This window comes from Ciconia boyciana, chromosome 10 (genome assembly GCF_034638445.1).
Source record: "Ciconia boyciana chromosome 10, ASM3463844v1, whole genome shotgun sequence".
In the NCBI taxonomy this organism is placed as follows: Eukaryota; Metazoa; Chordata; class Aves; order Ciconiiformes; family Ciconiidae; genus Ciconia; species Ciconia boyciana.
In genome coordinates, this window is record NC_132943.1 from 30,756,094 (window position 1) to 30,780,981 (window position 24,888).

At 38.6% G+C, this 24,888-nt stretch overlaps 1 protein-coding gene across 6 annotated transcripts in view; it reads right to left on the bottom strand.

Moving 5' to 3' along the window:
• Window positions 1-237: 237 nt before the first annotated feature.
• The window catches only part of CARF (calcium responsive transcription factor), a 38,066-nt gene continuing 13,415 nt past the window's right edge, over window positions 238-24,888 (bottom strand). For 2 of the 6 annotated variants that reach the window (XM_072873935.1, XM_072873936.1), the window contains 9 exons: window positions 21,625-21,814; window positions 19,172-19,292; window positions 18,136-18,279; window positions 17,457-17,678; window positions 16,892-17,054; window positions 15,834-15,909; window positions 12,247-12,377; window positions 10,870-11,236; window positions 238-8,061 (listed from right to left, as the gene is read on the bottom strand). In XM_072873935.1, coding sequence (XP_072730036.1) covers window positions 7,910-8,061; window positions 10,870-11,236; window positions 12,247-12,377; window positions 15,834-15,909; window positions 16,892-17,054; window positions 17,457-17,678; window positions 18,136-18,279; window positions 19,172-19,292; window positions 21,625-21,814 — 1,566 coding nt within the window. In that variant the 3' untranslated portion in view covers window positions 238-7,909. Of the gene's footprint in view, window positions 8,496-8,920; window positions 9,220-10,869; window positions 11,237-12,246; window positions 12,378-15,833; window positions 15,910-16,891; window positions 17,055-17,456; window positions 17,679-18,135; window positions 18,280-19,171; window positions 19,293-21,624; window positions 21,815-24,888 lie in introns of all 6 variants that reach the window. The other 4 variants (XR_012044253.1, XR_012044251.1, XR_012044252.1 and 1 more) reach the window with 4 other exon arrangements.

Genomic DNA, 24,888 nt, shown 5'->3' on the forward strand with positions numbered 1-24,888 from the left:
TGAGCTCAGAGCATAAATAGCACCAAAATCAACAATAAAAAAGTTGCATATTAAAAAAAAAATATTACCATTTAAAGTGAACCACTTCAGGCAGAAGAACCTGCAATCTTGAGCTGTAACTCTGAGAGCTTTCTATCTCCTGCAAGCAGCTTTTTACAAACTTCACTTCCTCTTCTGTTCTCCATTCTGGTCTCTTGCCAGTTATCTGGAGTACTCAGAGGTAAGTGATCCTGAGAAAACATCCAACACACAGTGAACTAAGAGCTAAAAGCAGAAGCCAAGGAAGAAACACCTGCACACTTCAGAAAACTGAAGAGTGTTATCTGTAAGAAACATAAATAATTAATTTCCAATTTTCTCTCCCATTTAATTTTAGCTTTAAGAGAAATATCTGTGAGAAAAAGTTAAATTTATGTCTAAAAGAACATTGACCTGACAAAGCACAACTGAATTTTTAGCATGGTCCTTTAGGAATTAAACACTGTACACTTAGATCTAGGATAGAAGATATTTTTTAGGCCAAATTTGTGGCTAATTAGCAAAACCACTGTTAAATTGTAAGCTGCGGGGGGCGGGGGAAATTAAGATTTGTTTTCTTCCCACTGCTGACCAGTGTTTCTCTCAATATGTTTAAGAAAAGGTACTATGCAAGGAGGGTACTATATGAAGGGCAAGAATGCGGCCTTTTACCATTATATTCTTCAGTTGCTTATTCCTTCTTATTCCTGCTTATTCCAGCTCCCATTCCTAACACAGCTTAAATTACAGCATGCTTGAGGGTGATTGTTCTAGGTGCTCCCAACTCACTTGGACTACGTACACTGACCATCAAGTTTTCACACAGGGAGACCCCTATCTTCCCTTAAGCTGGAAAGCAGAATTCCATGAGCCATCCTTGAAGAGATAAATATAAGCTGCTCTGCATCAGGTGGAAACACAAATGCAGCTCTTCTTGGGAGCTGGAAGAAACTGAAAGTTTTTCTTCTGCTCAACAAGTACCGCAGAGCACACGGGCACAGCCTCAGAATTTCTTCCTAGCTCAGTCAGAGCTTCATTAAGAGCAGATTAAGACCAAATTAACAGCTGAAGGCTCTGTCAGTTCTTGAGACCATTTATGACACCATTGGTTTCACTAAACCGATGCAAATTCCAAGCACAAAGAAAATTTGTCACATCTAGACTTGATATGACACTGTTGTTTATAAACAAGCTATGGTTTGTAGATATTGTTATTGACATGCTGTCAAAGGTCAGATTATGCAAATGAAAAGGAAGTGCCCTCATGTGATGGGAGAGGTGGTAAGTAAGGATTCTGGTCCCTGTGTCCCACCCCACCCCACCCCTTCCCCTGCGTGACTCTGGTTCTATATTTGCTATTCTTTTTTTGTGGAAGACCCCAAACACAGTGACTTGCAGCACAGATGGAAGATCACCTACAGAGGAACAAAAGTGCCAAACCTTTGAGGCTCTGAACATGGTGGTTTTGAAGGACAGTTTGGAATGCTTCCTGTTCTGGATAAAAAGAAAACAAAATATTGGAAAACGCTTTGGTTGTTTTAGGTTATTACAGGGTTAGAAGCATACACTAGTATTTCCTCATAAGAAATTTCTGCAGAAATACGACATTATCCACTTTAAGTTAAGGCTTACTCTGTAAAAAGCATATATATGACAGGACCTCAGACAAAAGCTCTCCACTGTTTCTTTATAAAACAAGCTTTCATTTACTTTAAGAAAATGTACACAGACAATACAAAGATCGGGAGGCACAACTGGCCTACAGTTTCAGTAGGACATGCAAAGATAGCAATGCATGGATAAGTACTCATTAACAGTTTGGTACATACTCATAAAAACATTGAGATCTGTCCAAACACTAGGCATCTTGTCAAGCAGATCAGACACACACAGTAATTCTAATATTTCGGAAAAGGAAGATTTACTTTTATTCTCTATTGAAAAATCCTCTTCCTCCCACCAAAGAACGTGGGCTTATAGAAGTCATGTCATCAACCTTTAACCTCCTCTGTTCCATTCCTGCAGGTCCTCCTGTAAGATCTTACAAACTTTCTTCGTGATCTCCACATCCCTTGCAGGCTTGTACAACTTCTTAAGTGGGCAAGCAGAAAGAACAGCTATGTCAGAACACAAAGACAAACCATCACTGTTTCTCAAGGGGTGCATTCAGGACTAGCACAGAGAACGTTAGTTTGGAGTGAGGACACAGGGCCTGAACTCCTCCCTCTCCCACTGATCTGCCAATACACACATCTGTTTCTGGCTCTCCTGCTGCCATTTGATTGCCATAGCTAATTACATTTTAAATAGTATCTAGAGACAGACTATTCTACAAAGAGCAGAAGGAAGTCTCTGATCTTTCCTGGAGCCACTGAACTATCAACATTTAACCAAAGGATAGAGCTAAAATTTTAACAGTATTTTAGTGATAGCTTATGCTGTATTGACACTGTCCCGCTGTAGAAATCAAAGTACATTAGAAAAATGACCAAATGGCAGATCCAATAGCACCTAAGTTTTTGCTTCTAGTTCCTTCATACTTCTACAACCAGAAATTAACTTTTATGAAATCACTATGCTACAAACAGATTTTCATCCTCCTATGAGCCTTATCAATCTCTATTAGAAAAAAGATCAGGAAGAGCGAGAAATTTAATTTGCTTAGAACAGCATGCCCTTGTTTAAACAGGCAGACTGTCATTAGCAGAAGCCTAGTACACGCCAAATGACCAACTGAGCTGCACTGCAGAGAGCTGAAGATGGTAGTAAAAACATGAATTCCAATTATCCACATTAAAAGATCTGATTATATGTGCCCTAAAATACTTGCATCATTTAACCAGTTAAGTGTAATTAAAACTGTATTAAAGGACTACATGCAAACAACTATATCCATGTTACCATTTTCTTTTTTCCTTTTTTTTTTCCCCAAGGTACATACAATCCCTTATGCATATATCACTTAAAACTATTAAGCATCCAAAGATAACTTTTTCCATAAGGAGGTTATCATATGCATGCCTTTCGCAAGTTTTCTTCTATCTAGCACAGGCTAACAGATTACTGATGAGAATTACTCTCACAGCATCCAATGCTCCTAATTTTCTGTCCAGGGAAGACTTCTTAGGACAAGGACACTCAGTATTTGTCTTCAGAAAGCATTCCATGCTTTTTAAATCCCTTCCGTATTAGAACAGGATGGGGCCCTAGATGACAAACACCGATTAATACCTTCCATGATACAGCAGTACTGTTTATGATCACTCCTTTAAATACTCTCCAGAAAACACATCAAATCACTTCAGAAAATAAAGATGTCATTTGTCACGTGCATTAGAAATGGAATGAAATACTAAGGTGTAACAGCTTACATTGGAAAAAAACCCCAAACACACACACATACACTCCTGTCATGTGACGAGATTTTTGCCTTCCCCTCCTTCTCCCCCCAAATCATACCTTAGTTGATGCTTGTTGGATAGACCTGCTGGATAGCTTCTGACCTAAAAAAATCAACACAGCCTGTTTTACACAACACTTTTTTCATTCATTAATGAGGTGCACTGTTGCTGGGAGAAGATAATCATTACTGATGGGATAGGCTCTGAAGTTTATTCCTACAAAAGCTTTGTTCGGAAGGGAAGGGCAGATCAAGGAGAATTTGCTCATCAGAGATCCATGAAGAGCAGTAACTTTTCACAGCACCATCCTCAGCTATATCACACCTTCAATCCCTAATGGAACAGATTCTTCCTGCCTAACCTTCTGAGAACATACCTGTTTGAATAGGCTTAATGGAGCAAATTGTAAGTTTGCCAACAGACACAGCCAGCTACTATCCCCAGCCAGAATCAGGAACTCAAGTGGCATGAAAGGGAAGAGGCCAGTCCTAACAGCTGGCAGAAATTATCCTTTTCTCCTTGTTTTCTCAAATCTTTTCAGTTACTGTGAATGTAACAAGTGTCCTGTGAAATGTGGCTGCCTGATATTCATCCAGGTAAGGATGATAAGCCCCAAAGCAAGCAAGGAAAAAACTTAATGAAATTAAAAGGAACATATGGATTTCGGATCCTGGGGAGACAGGAAGAAAAACTGACAGGAGCAAATCTCACCAGTGTTTACTTGGGCAGTGAACTCACCAGCTGCTTCAACAGTGTAAACAGTGAAATATTGAGAATTGGAGGGCCTGAGGGCATGGGATTTGGGTGGAAGCCCTAGTAAGTGTAAAGGAAGAGAGACCTGGGTTGGCAGCAAGTTAATTCAGTTGGAAATAAAAGGTGTATTTTCCTTGATAACATGTAAAGGAAAAGAGTCTACACTCCTGGGTTGAAGGTCCAAGAGGAGTTTCTTCTTCATATTAGAAGATAAGAATGGGTGTCTCAGACTACGGGAAGTCATTTAGCTGTGTCTGGTACTCACCAAAACTCAAAGCAGCTCTGTTGGTTTTGAGGGCAGGACAGGCTTCCCTTTTCTTCCATACCTTTAAATTCCTACCATGAACTCATCCTATCCACTACTGACATAGATTCAGGAGCTGCACTGAACCTTTGCAATGGGCTCGCAATCCCTTTCCAGGGCCCCGGAGTCCCCCCAGCGCAGCCCCTTCCAGCCCTCCTTGGAGGACCATTGCTTTTCACACACCTTCAGGACCTTCTTCCACCTGGTCTCCCTGGAGCTGTCCTACTTGTTTCTCCTTCATCCCCAGAAACCACTGCCCTCAAGTAGCTCTTGTATTTCTCCCCATGAGCCCCCATAACCACAACATAGACCATTACTTTAAAAGAAAAAGTAGTTTACATTTGAATAGGAATATTATACATTAAGTTACTATATAAATATATATATACACATACATATACAGACATTTGTCTCTAAATTTTGTACAAACTGCAACAACCTTCATACCACATGACCAAGTCTGGATTTCTAAACAGCATGAAAAGGACTCATTAACACCACTGGTTTTCATCCACGAGGCTGCCAGCCTTGAACAAAAGCTATGGATGTGTGCCCTTTTATGTCTTCTCTACATTTCAGCAAAAAATTATTTTTTGCATGCACGTACATAAGCACAGCCCTTCTCGTCAAGCCAACCAATGACTGTTACGGGTAACCAACAATGAGGATAAACTGGAGAATAATTTGTTCATTTACATACTGTGGAAGCTCAGGATTTCTAGGTTTGCAAAACAAACGGTTGAACATAACAACCACAAGAAAACAAAGTAAACATCAGAAAAACATCTACAATTCCAACACAAAGTAATAACCAGCTGCTTTGCACCAAGCTACATAGCTTCCTGTGAAAAATCAGCCTCGAGTATTCTATGCAAACAAACTTAACTGCATCAAAAGTGGTATTGTATAATTGTGATTTTTTTCATATACATAATAGAGTCTTTTCTGTAAAATTTAGGTGGACATTTGTGAACTAAGGTGTTAAGCTGAATACAGAGACTGGATATGGGTGATGAGTTTGTGTTCCTCCATTAGCAACATGCACAAAACAAATGTAAACATACTCTTCAAAGAGGAAAGGTTACACTAAATTAAAAAATAACACAGTAATAAACTGGAGTATGTATTTGGAAGACAAAGAACTGAAATTCTGTGAAAATGAAGGAAACTGAAAACAAAGATGTGAGTATTGGCTGAAGAAGCATTTCAAATAAAATTTTTCTATGAACAGAACTGAAACTCTCATCCCCAGCTTTTAAAAACAACTAATTCTTTACTGCTTCTTTAAATTTCTCCCAACTTTTTGTTCCATTGTTTTCAGGGTAGATTATAAAATTCATTTCAAAGCCTGCAATTCAAGATGGACTAAAAGAATACTTTCTCCAGCTGTGAGCACTAAACCAAAAATAGAAGTACTGTCAGAAATAATTGTTCAGCCCAGGATGAGACTGTAGCTCATGGGAAGAACAGTGACTGTTAAAGAACAGATCTGTTAATAAGGGAACTAAGCAAGAACGGATGGAAATGTAACTTCTCTTTCCTTAAGCTTTTACTCCAACCACAAATGTATTGTCTGCTTTGAAGAGAACTAAAGCTGGAGTAACCTCTTGCTGGTAATCTTTAGCTGTAATTTATTCTTTTGAGAATAAGCATTCTCAAAAATGAGAAACAATTCTCAAAAAATGAGTAATATTGAGAGGCAATATACTTTGGAATGCATTAGTTTAAACTCTAAGAAAAACCAAAGGTGATGGAATCACTGAATACAGCAGCACGGAACGAGGTACCCATTCTGGTATATAGTTATCAAGTTGGAAAAGAAAAGGCGAATACTACCTTTGTGCTCCAGAACTATGACTGCAGCACAGAACATCCATTTTGGACATATTTTCACAATTAACAACAAAAAAACCCCAAAAGGGTGAACCTTGTGGGATTTTACCTACCCAGACATGAGTAAGGCATACCACAAAACAAGTCAGTGTAGAAACTAAATATGAGAGACTCCAAAGAACTGGAGATTCTCTATGCCCTTGCATGATAAAATACTGACTCTTGTTAAATAAAGAGCATGATCCTGTTGGAAAATTCTAATTTAAATTAACCCATAAACCTTTGCTTTAAATTAACAGCATTAACAGTGTTAATTAACCTCACAGAAGTTAATATATTTTACGATAAGACTAAGATCACCTACCTAACAGACGATGCATATAAAGGCATTAGGAACCCAAGTTTAATGTGAGACTTTTGAAAATTTTAGCTTTAAATACTCAAAAGAAAATTAAAAATTAATTTCAAATGGCCACTATTTGGCTGATGTTTTTGAATGCCTTGAATGTATGTTAACAAATGTAACAATTTTAAAATGTTAATCTTCATTTCTAATCCTAACACCTTCTCCTCTACATAAATGAGCCAATCTTTTTCCTGGTTTTGTTTTTTGTTTTGTTTGTTTGTTTTTAAGTCTGAAAGAGAGAAACTCCTCAGATTGCATTCCTTTACAGCATGCAGAAAAAAAATATGTAATTTTATGATCAAGTTCTCAACCACTTAGTAGCAACTAATAACAGAATTGCTGATATTACTGTATACAAAATACTCTGAATGTTGCTCTAAGAATTCAACATCTGAAGCAAACAATATCATTGTTTAACTTGATATCTATGTTGGCATCAGTTTCATTTAATTTACTGCTTTAAATGGATTCCAAGTTATTTGTAGGTGTATTTTTTTTCTTAAAGAAACATGTCTGTCACAGATTATGCAACTCAGTGCTTGTTACTTATTATGCCTTTGACTTAAATATTGCTAAAAGGTATTTCTATCATATTCAGTTTTTTAAAGATTCCTGGTAATTATTTTAAGTAATATGGACCACTTCAGTCTTAGAAGCTGCCACCATTGAAAAAGATGAGTTTGTTTTCTGAATGTTATAGTGACAGCACACTTGCATATATTGGATTTACATTACTTGCTTTGTTTTCTTGGGCCTCCCTTTGTTAGTAATGTATCCATAAGCCCTACATCACGAACAGCAGCAGGTTAAATCATATTTATCTGAGCTGATAGTATTAAGTGCATAAAGCAAAAGGTAGATAAGCTGAAATGGCAGCATAAATCATTTTCCATGAGACAAGACTCCTGCTTTTAGTTGTTATGACCAACTGCTAATACAGTACCACTGCAAAGCCTGCATGCAGCAATGAACCTCATTATAAAGCCAGAACATAAGTTTAAAGATATCAAAGTTGAAAACATTCACCGTTACAATTCACACACTTTTCTTCATCATACAACCTTACATTCACCTGGCAACCTCACCTTTCTCCTCTCCTTGATCTTCACACCATTAACATTATGATCAGGTCAAAGTTGCATTTTCTTAAGCATCCATGTCCTTCATCACTTTGAAATTTAGCACCTTGGACTTTCATTTTGTCACAAAACCATTGCTGTATTGATATACTTTGCTGTTGGATTCTGTGGTCTTGGAGCTGGCAGATTCTATGGTCTCTGTAGTGCCATAACAGTCGAGGGTCTCAAGGAGAAAAGCAAACCCAGCATTGTGATCCACATCTAAAGCTAAGGAATTAAATTGTGGAAGACCTTCAGAAATGTCGACCAAAATGGGCCGTTTGGATAGCATCCAGATTACTCAAAACTTGAAATAGAAGAGAGAGGTGGTGTTCCACAGGGCAACTGAATGACCTGGAACTGGCAGTGAGCCACATCAGTCATAACTCAAAGCAGTTGTCTGTCAGAACTAGTGTAAAATATGCCTACTCTGAATGTCACAATAGGACTTAAAAAGAATGGCATTACTTTGAGAGCACCTGCCTTTCCTTCCAAGACATTTAGAGTTCTCCGATTTGAAAAATCCTTCCAGGCTTCACAGATTTAAATAGGTGAGGAACTATGGCAGTCTCTGATTTTATCTGGCTCCATAGACAATGCTTTTTCTCTTGGCTCTTGTTTAACTTGGCTCACACAGATAACACCCTCTGCATTTTCTTCAGCTTAAAAACAAAACAAAAATCAAACATTGAAGTTCACACTCCACTGATAACACTTCAGCCCCAATAACTGTATGCATTTGAAAGAAAAATATTTCAAGAACTCAAGTTAATAGGTAAGGCATTTGTGAAGTTAGCCGCTGTTTAGTTTGACACCCAGCAATGTCATCTACCGTGCTAGAAGACATTGCAAGGTGACATGAATTTACTGCAGTAAGGGCCCCCTCAAGTAAGAATATTTAAAACATTTTATAAAAAAAAATAGTATGTTTGGACATATAAAATTACTCTCACACAAAATGTCTTTCCTCTTTCCCATGGAAAAATAAAGCTACCATCTTTTTTTTTTCCCCAAGAGAGAGGAGGAATGGGGGTGCTATTGCTGAAAAAATTAACTCTAAAGCATGTTGATTTAAAGAATGACTTACACTTCAGGCATGACTGGCCACTTCTCAATGACTGCACATACATTTTCAGCAGGAAATAGCTTATTCTTAAGTTAGCACTTGGACAAGAGAAAATCCAAAACATATAGGATAATTTTAACCAAGCATGCATGCGCATAAGCGTATGCATACAAACAAGAGAAAAAAAATATCTTGAAATACACACTGGCTGAACTGCTAAGTTCAAGTATATGGTGTTTCCTCCAAATAAGCTCTGTAACATTATTCTCTCTTCAGTTTAGACTGGTTTTTGTGCTCCTCTCCAGACAAAGAACTTGCCTCTGGGAAAGAAAAAAAAAAAAAAGTATCTGTGCGTTTTATAGGCAACTCCTCCACATAACTTAGGAATGGCACCAATATTCTCCCAATTTCCAAATTCAGGCTGGTGATGATAGACTGAGACCTTGAGCAGAAAAAAAAAAGGAAATCCCAATGGAACAGTGAGTTCAGTCCTTGCAGTTATAGAATTTTATATTTGACTAAATTTCTTTTTGTGTAAAATAGTATCTCTTTAAAAATTCACTTACAACACTTATCACTTACAAAAATTTGAGAGGCATCAACATCTAGATTGAACAAATGGGTTAAACAACTGAATGGAGGAGGTGCATTTGACAACCTCTCTGAAATTCTTTCACCCTGAAAACAGAATTTCTCAGAAGATTAGTCAAATTCAATTATAAAAGGGAAAACAACCAGTTACACAAACATCCGAGTACAGCGGGCAGAAAACCCCTTAAATTTAACCTTGACAATACTGCCACAGTAAAATATCCCAATATTACTTGAACACTTATGAATTTCAGCATATTTCCTCATGTACCCTTTATTTTCTTTTTATTTCTTCATGTAGTCTTATATTTCCATTTTCAGAATATTACTGTTGTGCTGACCTGCAAAAGTCATCAGGACATAAGGAGATAATTATCGCTATGGCATTACAAAGGTGTAGGCTATGATCTAGCACATCTTTATGTAGGTGTTCCCGCAAAACTACTCAAGAGTCATCTTTTTAGAAGTCACAGATGACAAGAAAAAATAATATAGAAATAATAAAGCATTGCACAGCTAACATTTCAGACTCTCTGGAAACAAAAGGATATGTTGCACTGATCTATATACGCTCCAGATCTAATAGGTTTTCTTCACCAAGAATTATAAATCATTCTTTAAGAATGCAAGCTTCCATTCTCAATCAGGTTCCATGGCTCAGAATTCAAAGATTGCATCTATATTTGATAATAATGGTTTTCAGGAGCCTTCTATTTTTACAGAGAGAAAGTTATTTATGGTGTTTATTGTGTGTTTTTTTTAAAAGTATTTTCACGCAGAAGTTTGAAGTTCCAAGCAATTACATACAACTCCAACTGATCTACTAAAGCATATTGATGACTACAGGATCGTAGTAAAAGTTTATTTAAAAAATTCAGAAATCTGCTGGGATGGTGCAAAGTCATCAAAAACCCCATATTTCTTTCCAAAGAGTTCTAACTAGATTCAATATTGGTTATTTTCTATTCTTATTTTTCCTTTTAAAAAAATGATTTTGAAGATCATAATTTTAGCTAAATATTAGGATTTTTGGCAAAAATATTGTGTTCATCAAATAAGTTGGTATTTGGTCAAAGAAAGTGATAAGCAGTTTAACTAAGAAGTCATCTTTTTACAGCAAAAACTAAGTTTTGGCGTTTTGGGGGTTTGTTTTGTTTGGGGGTTTGTTTTGTTTGGGGGTTTTTTGGTTTTGGGGTTTGTTTTTTTTCTTTTCTTATAGTCAGCATGTTTTCACAGTAAAAACTAATTAGAATCACCTGAAAGAAGTCTATGATGGAGTTCCCCATTACCAACACATTTCTCTCCTTTCTTCAAGACACACAGAACAAAATCCACCGTATTTTCTATATTTACATATTATTGGGAAGACTACAACTTACTAAGTGCTGGATGGCTGTCCACAATCCGTACTGGAATAGTCTGTACATCTCCCAAGAGAATCTGATGGACTCCTCCTTCTAGGCTTCTGGAGTCATCTACCCCTCCAACTGCTACCAACTGGCTCATGGTGACCAGACTCTGATCAGGGCCAGGCAGAGTCCCAAAAGCAGAGGCAGCAGTGCTATGTTGTGTTAGGCCAGCACCTGCTTGCAGACTGTGTCCCTGACTAAGTACTAGAGAATGGTTGGTTATTGCACTCCCTATGGAATCCAGGAGACTTGCAGGGCTGGGAGGGGAATGGTTATTTACAGCTATCAGGGCTGTTGATCCATTTGTGGAGGTAAAAGATGACTGCAGCTGTAATCCCTGTGAAAGAGAAGGAAGAAGTACTAACATACCAGTATTTATAGCAGGAGGAATTTGCATTTAATAGCATGTGTCTTGCAATGATGGAACTGGATAGCTTCTGACTTCCTATACATCACCTCTTTCAAACAGTCAATCCCAGCAACACTAGGCTAAAGTTGTATTGGAAAACAATTAGGACAATGGTATCCAGCAGCATCTAGAAGACTACTTAATGACCATAAAGCTCTAATTTTGGATTGATAGTCAGTTTCAAATCATTTGCCAATACTGCCCGTTCCCACAAGAGGTGGGCACTAAAAGCTAAGCATACTGCTTTAAAAAAAGAGAGTGAGGTGGAGCCAGGCTGTCTTCAGAAAGAGAGGGAAACAGCAAGTAGAACAGCACCTTACGGCAGACTGTATTTCTAGGGAAGAGATCATGCATTTCATCAGGGTTCAGGAAGTATGACGGTAGCTTTTCAAAGAAGTAGTTAGGGAAGAAGGCTAAGAGAGCCAGCTTTGAAGGGAGATGAGCTTTAGAAGAAGCTCTTTTAGCATGACATTCTTATCCCTACTCTTCAGCCTTTCAACCTGGAAGTTTATAGATCTGAGCTGGGAGCAGTTTTAGGATTTTAACATATTTTCTTAAGAGGCTGGAGGAGGATTTAAAAGGAATAAGTAAGACTGACTTATTTCTCCTCACTTTTGCAACATTTTCATTATTAAATGACTGGGCCATGTGGAAAATGAATAGGTGCTTGGTTTGAGGCAGAAGCCCACTACCTTCATCTTCTTGGTTTTGCTTTCACAAGAGACCCTAACTTCAAAGTGTCAAAAGATGGTAGTGGGACCCCCTGCATCACAGCTATATGCTAAATGTGGCATGCAAGAGAGGCCAAAGTAAGAGCTGATAGCTATTTCAAAGTCTGTGTTTGGGATCATTAGCTGAGAGGGAACTTGCTGTTCTCAGCTCGCCTTCAGCATTCCCAGCACAGAACGTGTGACCTTCTGCGAACGACTTGACTGTACCTGAAGTTGTGCAAATATCTTGGGCTGAAGTGAAGAGAGTGAAGACAACAGCTGAGCTGTTTCTGGTAGCAAGGACTCCCCGCTCTGGTTGGATTCTGCTTTGGTGATGACTGACTCCCCTGCTGAGCTCCCTACAGTGCCACAGAGAGGAAGCAGACAGTTATGCCAAATTTCTTCTTCCCATTTAAAAGCCTCTCCTGCGAACTGAACAAACCCCTTAAATCTCAACATAGACATATAAAAGGCATGTATATACATATATGCTCTTCTCTTCGCAGAAGAGCCTGGATGTTAAAGAAAAAAGGCTGGGTATGAGAAAAAGACAATGCTGTAGGAAGATTGTATGTGCCTGTTCAGCATTAAAAAAAAAAGCACCAATAAATCCGTTTTGGAGAGCAAAGTAATTGCAACGTACCCTGTGCTTTGAATTTCTAGTTATAAAAGCTGAAACATTTCTAGCAAAGCAGCAATCAAATAATTTGGCAATATATATACCTCAGTAAGGGCTCAGTAACAGACAAGCATCAAAAGAAAGTGTTGTCTTCCAAAATAAAAATCTACACAGGAAATCCTCTAAGTCTCACCACTCCCCTCCAAACATCTTTGTGGATTTAGGGTAGCTTCTATACAATATCATACCAGAAGTCCATTTATCTGCAGGCCTTTCAGCCTATAGATTACATCATATCCTCAACATTCTTATTTAATGGAAGAATGACAGACTTCATTTCCTGAAGACTTGTAAAAATTGAGATTCACTTGTAGTGATTTCTGCAAGAAAACTTCCCATGGGATCATTCCATTTCCTGTTTGAGACATCCAGAACATTTTGGATAAGATTTATTCAGACACAAGTAGATATTGCTTAGCCTCTTATTTCGCAGTTTCACTGCTATAACCGCAAAAGAAGAGCTTGCCCTGTCCATGTAGATTAGCCTGATGAATGGACAAAAATTGGGAATGGTCAATCACAAAAAGCTTTCTAACAGGAAATCATACAAAAGTTTCCCTCAATCTAAGTGAGTGGAGATACATTTTTCAACATATATACTGATTTGCAAACTCTAACTCTTTATCACACTGACCATAAGATACATCTCCTTGAACACAACTACTTCAAATATTTATTGTTTGTTGTTATTATTGTTTGATTTCTTAAATGTAAATTTATCCCCATTCAGCACAAGTTGAAATTTTAAAAAAATGTATACAAGCAGTAGTCTGAAAAAAGTCAGTGTTGTTTTTCCTTGCTACTGCTTCACGTACATTAATGAGAGCTGATTTTTTTCAAAGTCAGGCTTCTTTTTTTGCTTAGACTTGTAATACAATTATAAACTTCTGTTTGCAATGTGTACAAACACATACCCACATATTTAAGTGGAGACAAGAGATGCTGGAACTAGAATATCTGCTTATATTCACTGAATTGGTGCACATGTGCAGAAAACTAAACAAATCCAATTCTCTAGCTTCCTTTAAAACTCAGTATGCCACTGGATGGATGTTTACACATTTGATAGGCTACTCTGCCTTAGAAAATTATCTGTGAAAAACAAAGAAAACAAGAATTGGTCTTCCTGAACTTTCTCCAGTATTCAGACAATTCATACCAAAAGTCATCCTGCTGAGCCCTATCACAGCTGCTGAAGGCACAACTATTCAGTGTCTCTCCATAAAAGCACAGTAATGGAAATATTAACATAGACATGCAAGCTTAAGCACAGTAAGCCTGCTCATATTGCAAATTCCTTTTTCTCCTAAAAAACAAGACTTCCTCAAAAAAGAGGGACAATGAGCCTAAAAGTTTACCTCTTGTCCTCTGACAGTTCTCAACACTGAAATTCTTACCCTAAGAGCACCAAGTGTACATGATGCTTTTCAGTTCAAATTGATCCATTGCAGCAACAGCTAAAATAAGAGTTAAAAAAATCCCCAAAAAACAAAGCCCAACATTGGTTTTTTAATTAACTGTAAATGCACTGGTGTACATGGAACTGCTCCATGTAAATCAGGTTCATCAAGTCATTTAGGAGAAATCACACTGTCAGCCAAACCTCTACGGGTTTATTTTTCCTGCTACAACAAAGACAAGAAAAAGATCACGGAGTGACAGGGGCCAAGGAGGAAAGAAACCCAAACACATCAGGACTTCTTCAGGCAAGAACCACAGCGGAGGGTAACTGCTGACTTGAGTAAATCTTTAAACGTGACAACTGTGGCAGTGCCCCTTTGGTCCCTAAAGACTTCTCTATTAGCCGTCTGGAACAAAAAGTACCCACCATCATGTTCCAATTTAAATGAGGAAACAAGCTGGCAGTGCCACTGAGATTAAAAACATCTAAGAAGTCTGCAGCATTATCTTAATGTATGCCAACAATTAGGCTCTTCCACCTTGCTGCAATCATACCCCTGCTAAAAGCCAACAACTTTTCTGATGAGTTTCATATCAAACCTATTAAACAAGGGATGGGGAAAGCATCCACAAACATGCAGGAAAGTTATTTTGGTGTCACACTAGACAAAATATCCTTGAAACCTGGGGAAAAGGGCAGAATAATCTCATCTTAAATTTATTATCAGTCATCATGATCCAGCGGAGCATCTCAGCCTCACGTGTAATCCTAACTATGTGGGCAGCAAGCAGATCTAGTTACAAACACCTGTATTTTGTTTTAGTACATGTGTTGAAGTAATATTAGCGGGAACCCACTTTAAACAAAGAAAAGATAGTTTAACTAGTGTCTTCAAAAAACCAGACCTTCGACCATGAACGCATAAAACCAAGTTTCTATAGAAATCTACACTCTGGTTTTGCAGCAGAGTGGAAGGAAGTTTAGTACTTCGCTGGGTGGCTCAGCAAACGCTGGGAAGAGATGCTACTTTGGCTTCACACATTAATAAAGAAGTTACACCACATAAAGAATTGAAGAAACATCTCTCTCAGCCCTGCTGCCACTAAACACCTGTGTTTCTATTTCTATTCTAAGCATTAAGAAAAATGGAAGAGTGCTCTCAATTCTGACAACAGAAACACAGCATTCGTTGTTCAGGGCCTGATCCTAGCAGTGGAACTCATCAAGCCAATGACTTTGTGAGAAGCAACAATCCCAATATGCATTCAAGCCCTTTTTAGCAAGATGTTTAAGCATGCATGAAGCACAAACCATCAAGGAACTCAAGTACCCAGTTGGCTCCTGGGTACTGTGTACCCTGGCAGACATATCTGTTCAGTAGGAATGTAATTCTGTCTATACAGGTGTTATTAGTACCTTCATCCAAGGCAAAACGTTCTTTCGACATAACCATCTCGTTAAAATCTTCAGTTGCTTGAGGATGCTAAATAAAAGCCAAGTTTATAATTTTCCTACTTCTGCCAACTCCATCAGGACTGCACATATTTTTCCACACATGCAGTCAAATAGTTAAAAAAAAGTATGCCAAAATAGACACACAAAAATAATCCTTCTTAAGTTCAGCTGAGTGACAGAACATGACAGCAACCTCTCTGGAAGGAAACTGAACTTCTGTGACATAGCTAATAAAACAAATCACATATGGACACAGCTATGTTATTAATGCAGTCCTACCATCTGAAGGTGGTGATGCAAACGTAACAGTCACTGTTTCTGTAAGAACATTCCCACTGTCTGTGGTCCACTGCAGCTGAAAGGAAAAAGATCTCAGTTCTCAGAAAGGGTGCAAGTTTGTCTACTACAGGAACATAGGCTCAATATAGGATCTGTAGGAAAACAGTGTCTAAACCTACACTTTCTTATTACTGTGCATTTTGGGAGCTCTTGGTTTACCAAAAAAAAAAAAAAACCCAAAAAAACTTGTAAAAGATTTTTTTAACATGCACTATACCAGGAAGGCTAAAGTCTGCTCGTGACAGTTCAAAGACTTTCAAATAGAAAACAGTCAAACGATTTGGCTAACTAACAAGTATCATCCACTCACCTGGGCCAAGAGCAGTGTAAGGAGAGGGAAAAGACTGATGACACAGCGTGATTTAACAGTACAGTTTGTGAAAGCTGATTTTAAATTAGCAACTCCTTAGCAGTCAGCCTCATAATTGGGAAAATTAGGATCACTGTGCATCCCTTATTACTCAATAGGTGCAAGAAAATTAAGGAACAACACATAAGAGTTACTTAGCATTCTGAAGTATCTACTTCATGCTTACTTCACTTGCTATAAAGTGGATTTATTAATATTTACACATTCAAAATGTTGTGCAAGCCCTAATTTAGACTGCACCTGAGACATACTTCACTCCCCTTTTTCAGATATGGAAAAGTAGTAGTAAACTTCTCCAAAACACAGACAATGACAAAGCTGTGAATAAAATTTTCTACACCACATGGCTTCCAGCTCATGCAGTCATCATGAAGTGCTAGTATTGTATAATTTGTCAATCAACTAAAAGCAATCTAATGCTGATGAGATAAATACCAAATAAGATCAGGAGGTTTTATTCACATTTTATCCAATCTTGCTCAGCCAGAGATTCCACTGAAAATATTGCTGCTGGAAATATAAAGTCATAGAGAATTTTGGATGAAATACAGCTAAGTGGTAAAAATTAAAAATAAGATTTCCAATATTTAACTCCAAAAATCAAAGAGAAACACAAAGGCCAACTTACCGTTGCTGGGATACTTTCTGAATTATACACCATCTCGCCAGTCCTCAGGGACTTCTGCACTTCATGAATGTGGTTCTTGATGTCATTCACGGTGGGGAAGAAGGACAGGTTATGTCTTTCTGGCACTTCATCAGGCTTGAATAATTCTCTTTCCACATACTTTCTGTCACATGTTAAAGGACATTAAAATATGCATATTTAAAATAGATTGTGCTATTTCCCTCTTTTATAGACACTACCACCTTCTCCCTCCCCTTGTTTGAATGACAAGACAAGAGCAAGCTAGATGATCTTCTGATCCAGTTCTTTGTGCACCTGCTACAGAGTTTGGAATTAAAAATCCCCATTTATTCAACTAACTTTAAAGAGGACAGCAGCTCTTAGTGGCTACCTACAATGAAATGGAAAGAGAAGACAAAAGCTGGGAAAAACAGATTGTCATGACATATGGGAAATATATTCAGTAATGCATCAGCACTGCCACCATTTAGTTGCAAACCAAATTAATCAAATGCAAAAGTAGATAAAACACTACAGAATGAGAGCATGCCAGACAGTTCTGTACCTTAGCTGCTTCCTCACTGCATAGACCTGCTCTATTCCCTGAGACACCAGTTCTCGGATCTTGTCTGCCACTTGAGGATGAAGTCGGGAAGGCAGAGTACAGTTCTCATCTCTAACAAGTTCCTCCTCCTCCTCAGGAAAATGGGATGGTGAAGAAGGGAGGCAGGAAGTTTCCATTTCATGATACTGGTGGGCTTGCTGAGTGGGTAACTGTACATACCACCTGGCAAGAAGGAAAGAGTTCCTACACACAATTCTCAAGCAAAGGTAAAAAAAAAAATGAGTCTCTTGTGGGAACAGTCTGACAATCACAAACAACCTAGTTAGAATGACTTAAGTTTTTACAGCCTCTGAGCTGGAAGATATTGCCTTTCAGAGCTCAGGGCCCTCTCACATCTTTCAATGCAAAATAAACCAGCTCAAACCCCCAAATAATACAACTACTTTTATCTATTCCCTGCATGAAAACATCTGAAGTTCCACAGCTTGGTGCTTAACACATTTACCAAACTAAATACTCCAGAGCCACAGAAGTCTTACTGATATTGTGGGGTTTTTTTATTATTGATATTAAGCAAGAGTCTTAATAAAGTAACTAAGTAAAAAATAAATCAAACCAAGCAAATTATTGCTCTTTTTTGCTTCATTTGTCAAGATAAAGAAAAAAGTAGAAGTTTCACCTGAGAACACCACCAGCATCTATCAAGTTCTTCTTCAGCATGTTGAATGCTTTCTCCTGCTCCATTCTTATGATTTTCTTGTCAATTTTAGGGTCAGTAGGAACTCTGTATTCTGGAAACTTTTGAACCTTTTTAATATAGATCCTTCCAAGGGGCAGGGGGAATAAAAAAAAAAAAAATTTCCTTCAGTACACTTCGCCCTCGGGGGGAAGGCAAAAACCCCATCTACTTCGTATCAGATATTAGTATAGAAAAAGTTCAAGCAGAGTGTTGCAGGGGGCGAGGAGCCTCTAAGAGAACTGTAGAATTGTTAAGGACACATCAACAGAGACAGATGCAGATGGATGCAGATAGACACAGTTCTGTTCCAGTCTCAAAGACACTCAGCCAGAGTGATTTTGCACCTCAGCAAAAATTCTCTGTCCCTCAGTATGGTAAAAGCACAACACCATTGTTGAACAGGCTGTAGTTCACCCAGCTTGAAGCCAGAATTGAGCACATACATACCTAGCTGCAACTGCCCAGGTAAATACACTCTTAGCTCAGTAAAAATTGAACAAGCACCCAGGAGGATGCTCAAGGACAAGGAAAAAAAACATTAGCGTTGGATAAGGATAAAGTCCCCAGTGAACAGGAAGAACCGTAACTTCTTCAGCAAATAGGACATCTGCTAAATTAGGTTGATTGACTGATATAAGTGCAATTAAAAGCCTGAAGGCAAAACAACAAATAAGATGACAAAGTTTTAGGACCAAACATGGTCACTAAAGGACACCACAATAACTAACGCACGCTCAGGTAGAGAATGATTCCCATTTGTATTTCAGATACTGATGTACCACTTATTTGGTTTAACAGGACAGCATTTCCTCCTTCCCTCTAAATGAGTATCAACCTCAAGTTATCAAGGAGACAAAGCTAAGAGCTACAGTGCATATCAGCTACCACCCCCAAACAGTGCTCTGTCAAGGCTCACAGGAATGAACGCCTTCTTAGGATGCTGAGTAGCTCTTCCAGCTTCATAGACAACTCTCACCTTGCTGGACAAGTGGCTTTGTACAGATGGCCAGAGGTGCTTTCCTGCTCACCAGCTTTCTTGTGCTGGAACCCTTTCCTCCTTGGTCCATATTGGCACTCCATTACAATGGCTCTGCTTCCTGGGAACAGAAGTAAGGCACTGTATTTATTCAAGCAACCACTGAAGCCATTACAGTAAAATGGTACTACAGAAAAGATGAGCGTTCCGAAACAGTTATTTCTGTTTACCATGAGACTCTTCAAAAGGCAGAACACTTAAGTGTACCAAGCATTCAAATACAGTGCAAATGCTTCTCTCACAGCATGTGGAACAGAGCATTTTCAAAGCATTTCTCATAGTTATGACACCTCACAACACTCCTGCAACATATATGAAGGCAAAATATTGGATTCTGCCCTGGTGAACACCAATACTTCACAAGATGAGCAGCCTTGCAAGTTACCAAAGGAGCACAATGCTGGTAATAAACATAAGAGAAGCAGAATCCCCCAAATAACCGAGAAAATCCACAGCTGAACTTAAAGGTCAGCAGCTATTTCCAGCCTCCTGTCTTAAATCAATACTTCAGACTATGCTGTCCCCTAAATTCTTACTTGCAAGTCTGACCTATCTTATCTGCTAAATAACACTGTTTCACTGTGGCATACCCACACAAAACCAGACAGGCTTACACAAACATTGCTTAGCTCTAAACTTGAAGTAAGTGACTTCTTCCAGTCAGACCTCTAACAAAAGGGGTATCAGGCATAGCATTAAAGTGGTCAAAAAAGGAACTTCTTGCACGTCATGTTTACTTATCTTTTATTTATAATTCATATACTCCAGTATGCAGGCAAGGAGCTGCCTATACCACAAGAGATAGAACCAAAACCTTAAGTATCACAACAGCAACATAATGTGTTTCTGTAAGATACCCAATGATTTATTGCCTCAGAATGTGACATAAAATAAAAAAAATAAAAAATATATTTTTTTTTAAATCAATGCAAATAAAGAAATAGGAAATTTAAAAGAGAATTATGTATAACAAACAGATATCTTTTCTCTTTTTAAAAAACAAACAAATGTAAATTCAAAGTTCTAGGACTGAAAAGACTTCAACAGCTTTAAACTAGTCCTTGACAATATGAATCTCAAAAGCAATTTGATGGGGCCCTTGTTTTACAAAAGTATCAACTATCCAAAATTCTTATTAAAAATAACAATCAAGATTTTCATGGTTAGTGCACATTTTACACTATAGGGAGCTACCCAGCTTCTCTATGTTTCCCCACAGCCGAAGCACAGCAGGGAAGGTATTACAGATTGATTCCACTTATGCAGAAGGGATAAATTCCTTGAAAACAACACTTTTGTCCTGCACCATTTAGAATTCAGTTATCTGGGATTTAAACTGCAGTTCATTAAACCATATTTACAGCCTCTGCTCTAGAGGTGTACGGGATTTTAATGAATTTCATAGAGAAGTTATAAACTAAATTGAAACGTATTGGAAAGGTAACACGTTAGAAAAATACATAATGCCTGTTTGGGGGTCTGAGCAAAGCAAAAAATACTACTACTTAATCACCTGAGTCTCTATTAGTCTACAACACTTTAAAGAAAAAAAAAATCTATGTGTGTTTTTGCTCTAAATATCTTACTGTGGGGCAACTCATTTATCAGGCAAATCTTAACAGGAAAGTAAAGATGTCTCATATGCATTTTGGGGAAAAAATAAGTGTAAGTTGGTTTAGCTTTGTTCTTAGCTTTCTTATACCTCACAGTTTATGGCTGAAGCTCTAAAACTGGTGCTAACATTTTGCTTTTTCAGTTACTTTCAGGAAAAAAAAAAAAAAAGAAAAAACCCAAGCACATAACCTACATTCCAGTCATTCGTGATCTCTATGTAACAATTAAAACCTGTTCATTTCATATCCGAATGAACTCTTAGTAATTTCATATATGCATTGCATGAGCTAAGTATGTAATTACCAACCTGTGAAGTCTGCACACTCATTTAAAAAAAAAAATCTGTCTGCTGAGGTATGTTGATGTTTATTTTGCTTTTTAAATTTATTTACATTTTTTTTAAAGGGCGCCATTTAAATAATTTATTGGCTTCTGTGGAACAAACTCTTCAAAGGATCTCCAAGTTAGGCAAGAATACTTGAAAAAGCTCTTACCCTTATGACAACTTTCACGTCCTGATAGAGCAGATTGGCCCCCCCATCAAATGGTACTTAGCTAATTTATTTCTAAAGAACAAAAGGAATTAATCACAACAAAACATAAGCCTGTGGTTTCAGGGAAACAAGTTCCTTCAGACTGTGTCACCCAAGCTGCTCTTTTTTAATGTTTGTGCCTTGACTTTATCAACACTAAGGAACACCATAAAGATCCTTCTTTATGGCCAGCTGGCAACTGACGTTGAAATTTTGAAAGTAGTTATTAAAAGAAAAGTTAGTTACCTGCATTGACAAAGGGGATCCCATCATATGGGACATACTGAGATTTCCACATCAACCGTGTGGCGGGTTTGGCTGGGCTTGGAGACTGGCGCGTCCCCCACACACTTTGTGTTTGCTGCTTGTGTAGCGTTAGAACACCCTCTAATTCTGTCTCGCTCACACAATAGCCACGGTACGAGTCCCCAATTTTCTGCATGGAAAGGAGGTGAAATAATAGGATTATTCACCCAGCTGACTGCTGAACACACAAGAAAATGAAAGCAGTCAGGGACTCTGGCAGGTGAGGACACAGGCTCAGATTTTTGGCGTTTTGTGATTTTTTTCCCCCCACACTAGTATCCTCACAAATAGATTTACCATAGGATCTAACACCAGAGCGGTCCCCGCCGAGGTCAGGAGTTTGTCAGCCCTCCGAGCCCCTAAGTACACCAATAACCCCTGAAAAGGTTACAGTTACTACCATCTCTGATTTCCATAGGACAGCTTCACTCCTGTTGTTTCCCCCAACACACACTTCAGTTGCAGTCACCTCCTAGACAAATTCATCTCATGTGAACATTTTCACTTGACTGCCACAGAGAATCTCTGAAGCACTAAAAAATGCCTATGCATCTACTTCAACACATACATAGTGCACTGATCTGGAGCAGAATATTCTTGCTTGTACCACCAGTAACCACCTCACCCACTTAGTGCACTAACTTTGAATTGAATGTCTCACATAATACCCCTCCCAGTCTTCAAGACACTCCTGATTCTCAACATTATACAGAAACATAATATACCAGATTTGCCCTGTGCAAACTGATGATGGTTTCAATGAACTCTGCTAAGCTCTGGGCAAGTCCAGAAAAACTGCAGCTAGCCTGACTCAAAGTAAAAAAAACAAACCAAAAAACCCCCAAAAACCCAAACAAACAAACAACCCACAAACAACTTGCTGACTTTGCAACATCCCCTGTGACAGCTGTTCACCTACTCAGAGCCATCACAGCTGGTTCAGTGCTGGTCTACCAGGGCCAGCCAGCAAGCAGCGAAAGCACTGGGACAGACAAGAGCTTTCCATCCAAATTTGGAATGCCATGCTCACTTCTGTTTCATATGCAGCTCAGGATCAGGCTGACCAAGCAGCTGGAAGTAAGATTTCAAACAAACCCAGAGCAGATTGCGAGCTCTGCCTTACAGCATATCTGTGGGACAAATGCATGGTGAATAAGTACTAAAGTGTGATGGATCTATTTTGCCACCTTCAATGACAGAGCAGCTGAATGTTTAAATACTACTGACAACAAAAGCAGCAACGGTGTCTCTCCAAGATTATTATTGCACAAATACTTTAGTGACAACTGCATAAAACCTGCCTCACAGTCACCTAAGAAAAATGTCTGTGGTTAGCAACACCTAAAGTCAACAAAGAACAAATTAACACGTTGTGAATGAACTGGGCCAGCACGGTGTTGCCGTTAGTGCAAGCCCAAAAGTAGAGGGTTATGTATGCACCGGCTGCATGAGTCGTTCTGAGATACCACTTGCTCACACTTCAGCTCACTGCACTGCAAGCATGCTGCTCCAGCAGTTAAGAAAGCCTACATAGGCTGCACTCGCACAGCTGTAGTGAGAAAGAGAAGCTGGCAATTGCTTAGCCAGAAATTATAAAGAACATTGCTGTCCAAAACTTGATCTGAAAAATCCAGGAGAAGCAAAGCAGCCTGAAAAGTACCAGAAGTACCTTCTTTACAGAAACCTGGGATGCCCCCTTTTGCAAGAGGGATTACAGTACCACTCCACACAGTGAATACTGCATGACCAGCATTTTACTTTCCACATCTTATACCTGTCACTATAAATAGGTCCTTGACCTTATTCTAGGGAGATGAGAGAAGCCTGATAAAACTGTTGTGCCAGAAAAGTAGTGATAACAGTTAAGGCACTGTCTCCTATTCTGGCTTTACTTCTGCACAAGACAGATCATTTTCCCAAAATTGGTGGGAGGGGACGAGGAGGAGAAGAACATCATATAGCACATAGGATCCCTGCTCTCTAGGAGCTTCCCAAGTAGGAACAAATGGGCAAATGAGACCATCCACCCCACACAAATAAATGAACTTAGCTTTGTACAGTTGATTAATTAATGCAGTTTTTAATTACACTCTATTTCAGTATGCTGATACATGCTGGAAACACGTTCTGATCAGACCACTGAAAACTAAGTACGTTATAGAAAATAACTTTTTTTAAAAAATTTAAAATCTACTTTTTATCAACAACATAATTACCCTGAAGTAATCTGATACTTTCCAACCCTTTAACTCCAGCCAAGCTTCAAGCCAAAAAAAGGAGCAATTCCTTCTCTCTCCCCTGGCCTCATCTCAGCAAGGGTACAAAAAAGCTTACACTGAAGTACACATATCAAGACTACAGTTTTCCTTGAGTGAACTAACAGCAGGATACTAGAGGTATTACACTGTCTACGCACAGCAAGTACAAGCTGAACATTTCAAGGCAGTCAGGGAATCAACACCAAACACAGAGCTTAGTGTTAATTTAGGACAGCTGCAGCTTTTACTGCTCTGTGTTTGCCTGCAGTACTAACTGCCAAAGGAGCCATTGCCCTTTGGAATTCAGTTTTGGCCAGCTCCCTGGGATATACAAGTGGCAGCATGTACAAGGCTATGCCATGGCTCTACCTGCTGACATCTTCTGTGAAATTCACAGAGACCTCCACGCTCTTTGTTTCTATTCCGGCAAGTGACTGAAAGAATGGAATTGTGAGTTGCCACATTTATCTGCACCTCTACTAGATCTCCAAAGTCCAGTTGGACCCTTCTATCCTATCACTAGTAACAAAACATTCTGAAAGACAGTCATACCCAAAAGATAAATGATACCTCAAAATCCCATTGTCTCTAGCCTGCACCCATGAAAAGGCACATGCATCCTAGCAGTCTCCAGTGGATTTACACTGTGTAACTGACAAACTCAGCAAAACAACACTGCTGATAACAGGCAAGGAGGAAGAGAATTTGGGTTATTTCTCCTTGGATGGGCTGGCTCTTCAGGGCGAACAGCAACAAAATATTTTTTTTTAAAGGAACAAGGAGGATTAATGCTGAACAGCAGAGGCAGATGTTTATATCCCCAGAACACATTCAAACAGACAGTATTTTGATTTCCTTTTCTTTAAAAATAAGAACTCTTATATAAATGCTGCTGCCGTGAATTTTAAACACAGCAGGTGAAATTTCTTGTAATAGATTCAGATAG